The following is a 2,546-nucleotide window of genomic DNA, read 5'->3' as shown; positions in this document are numbered from 1 at the left end:
GACAAAATAGAGCATGACAGCTACGAAGCCAACACAAAAAAAAATACAGAATGGGCGCTTCGCGTCGGGTCCTGATCACACTGTCGGGGCTTATTTCCCGATAACTACCGGCTGCCTCTACATTATCCCTTACTTGTACTGTAGAAACATGGCGGCGCACAAAATGGCGACATCTATGTAAGGGGACCAGCGGTGTATTTTGGAAAAACAGGCTTATTGTAAGGTAATAAAACAATACAGTTCATTATGTAAGGTCTTCACTGAAAACAAAGTTATGTAAATTATATTGTGTTTCTGTCAAGAGATACTTAAAACATTTACACACTGCACCTTTAAGGTAGACATTATTGCACATGCAACGCATTTAGATTTACAGTTAAGCATTTTATCCCAAGTGACTTACTTGTGGTCATCATCAGAGCACTCACTGCATACAAAACAGAAAAATGAAAGAACTGAACAAGCCTATAAGAGCTGATTTATATGCTGAGTTTATTGGGCATAAATGACAAATTTGTTGCATTTATTTTAGAGTGCTGAACAGTTTAGGGGCAGTCAGCAAAGTAATCCGAGGCAACCACAGTGCTACACTCATTCATGTGCAAGAAGTGCATCCTAGAGGACACAAAACAAAAGTCAATAACTAATTTATCGCATTTACAGATTGAATAAAAATAAACATTCATCTGACTTAAAATACTACACAGTCTTCAAAATAAACTAAAAAGTTTGACTATTTTTTAAACTGCACACTGAAGTGCGCAAGTAAGATTGAACTCAAAGCTTTTTATGATTGAACCATTTCATCTATATTTGTATTTTAGTATTTCAATAAACATTAATAGATTTATAATCGTGATTTTTCATTGTTCACTTACCCGGTAGCAGGAGGATGTGGAGCATCTTCTATGCTTTAATGGAAAAACATTATAGTAGTATTATTATAGTATTAAATTATATTAGGCTCCAAAAACAAATGTTTTTCTTAGCATTTGGCAGTCTGCCATTTGTTTTATGAAAAAGTCCAGTTGATGATGCAGTGACACAACAAAACTTAATTTACACATCTATTATTCAAAGGGACTTCAAATTGAGAAACAAAGTTGCAGTATAAACACGTGTTGGTCAAAATGAAAGCATTCTGTAGTGTTGCAGGTGTAAAGAGGATTTTTCCCTCAAACTTACAGAATGCTCACAAACTTCATCACAATCTTCAGACAGCGAATGTCATCGCTGAGGTCGTCATCAGTCAGAGCTGTGAAAAAACAAATTTACACTGAAAAATGCAGGAGATCAGATATCTTTCTTTATCTTTTTTTTTTGCTGCACTGTAAAAAATACTTTGCTGCCTTAAAAACTCGGATTTACAAGTCATTTCAACTTTCTATTATTTATCCTGACTAGAGATGAGTTGTTATAACTACAGTTGAGTTGTTATAACTTATAAAATTAAGTTGACTTTCCTCAACTATATTTTATAAATTGTGACAACTCATCTCTGTTGACATTACTTGTAAATCTGAGTTGATTTAACAAAAAATGTTAAGGCAGCAAAGTATTTTTTACAGTGTGAGGTTCTGAAATAGTGTAAAAATAAATCTGTTAAGTGATCATTCAGGTCACTCACCACTGCAATCCAAGCGGCAGATGTTCAGACTCGGGTTGGATCCAGAATTGCAGGCCACACGATCGCTCAGCAGGAAGAGTCCATAAAGGTTCATGGTGGAATTTGATCCTGGTGCCTGGACACTGGTGGTAAAGCCGGTGTCGAGCCCTGAAGTCTTTTTCATTGAACACATGACTGAAAGAAAGATGGAAATACATTTGGACTGGGAAGCTTCACATTTATACCAGTATAAAGTTCTGCAGCAGACACTTACGTTTGGCGACAACGTCCCCGACTGTAACTCCAGGTGCACCATCGATTGTCTTTTCAGCTGCATCTGATCCATAAGCTTCTTCCATCTGAGCCTTCAGTTGACATTTATCCAGAACACGTCCTTCATTCACACTCGACCCCAGAAGAACCAGAGCCAAAACTGCCAACATCTTTATTGAGTGAACTCTCTCCATCTCTCTCTCTGATATGAGATCAGTAGAGGAAACACAATAAATCAATCCAGAAAACTCATAGTTCACACATACAAGAAATTTCGGTGATCATTAACAAGCTCTTCTTGAATTTTTGTCATGATACAACATTAAAACATGTTTATGAAATGGAAGCATTGGGGTACAAGAGATAAAAAGTGACTTTACCAGTAGATGTAGATCTATAGTCGTCTCTCTTGCTTGGATCTGCTGTTTGTTTCCAACGTCCGCTGTGTGTTGAACGGTTGAGCGAGGGGTTTATATACAGAAGTAAAGACAGAGACGTCATGATCTCAGAACATCATCAACTCATTTAACTTGTTTATTTATTACCACATGACTGAAGTTTGGCAAGCAAACATTTTTACCAAATAATGCAATAAACTGTGTTGTTGCCATGAAAGAAAAGGTATTTTTCATATTTATGTTTTAAAATTTTTTTTTAAATATTGTTG

General features: G+C 36.2%; 1 protein-coding gene across 1 annotated transcript; it reads right to left on the bottom strand.

Annotated features, from left to right (window-relative positions):
• Nucleotides 1-475: 475 nt before the first annotated feature.
• LOC129445263 (lysozyme C-3-like) lies at nucleotides 476-2,094 on the bottom strand. The gene is made up of 5 exons (XM_073860478.1): nucleotides 1,881-2,094; nucleotides 1,628-1,801; nucleotides 1,186-1,255; nucleotides 879-911; nucleotides 476-615 (listed from the first exon to the last, which is right to left on the bottom strand). The coding sequence occupies exons 1-5, from the start codon at nucleotides 2,071-2,073 to the stop codon at nucleotides 546-548; spliced, it is 540 nt and encodes a 179-aa protein (XP_073716579.1). The 5' UTR covers nucleotides 2,074-2,094; the 3' UTR covers nucleotides 476-545.
• Between the last annotated feature and the right edge of the window lie 452 nt (nucleotides 2,095-2,546).

The sequence above is a fragment of the Misgurnus anguillicaudatus genome, chromosome 3, assembly GCF_027580225.2.
Source record: "Misgurnus anguillicaudatus chromosome 3, ASM2758022v2, whole genome shotgun sequence".
Taxonomy (NCBI): Eukaryota; Metazoa; Chordata; class Actinopteri; order Cypriniformes; family Cobitidae; genus Misgurnus; species Misgurnus anguillicaudatus.
The sequence above is the reverse complement of the archived record's forward strand: the minus strand, read 5'-3'. Positions and strand labels throughout refer to the sequence as shown.

Excerpts from the sequence above, each read along its gene's own strand:
- LOC129445263 (XM_073860478.1), bottom strand. The coding sequence starts at position 2,073 with ATGGAGAGAGTTCACTCAATAAAGATGTTGGCAGTTTTGGCTCTGGTT. Across the intron at positions 912-1,185 it reads ATGAAGTTTGTGAGCATTCT|CATAGAAGATGCTCCACATC; the intron begins GTAAGTTTGAGG and ends TTTCCATTAAAG. Across the intron at positions 616-878 it reads CCACATCCTCCTGCTACCGG|GATGCACTTCTTGCACATGA; the intron begins GTAAGTGAACAA and ends TGTGTCCTCTAG.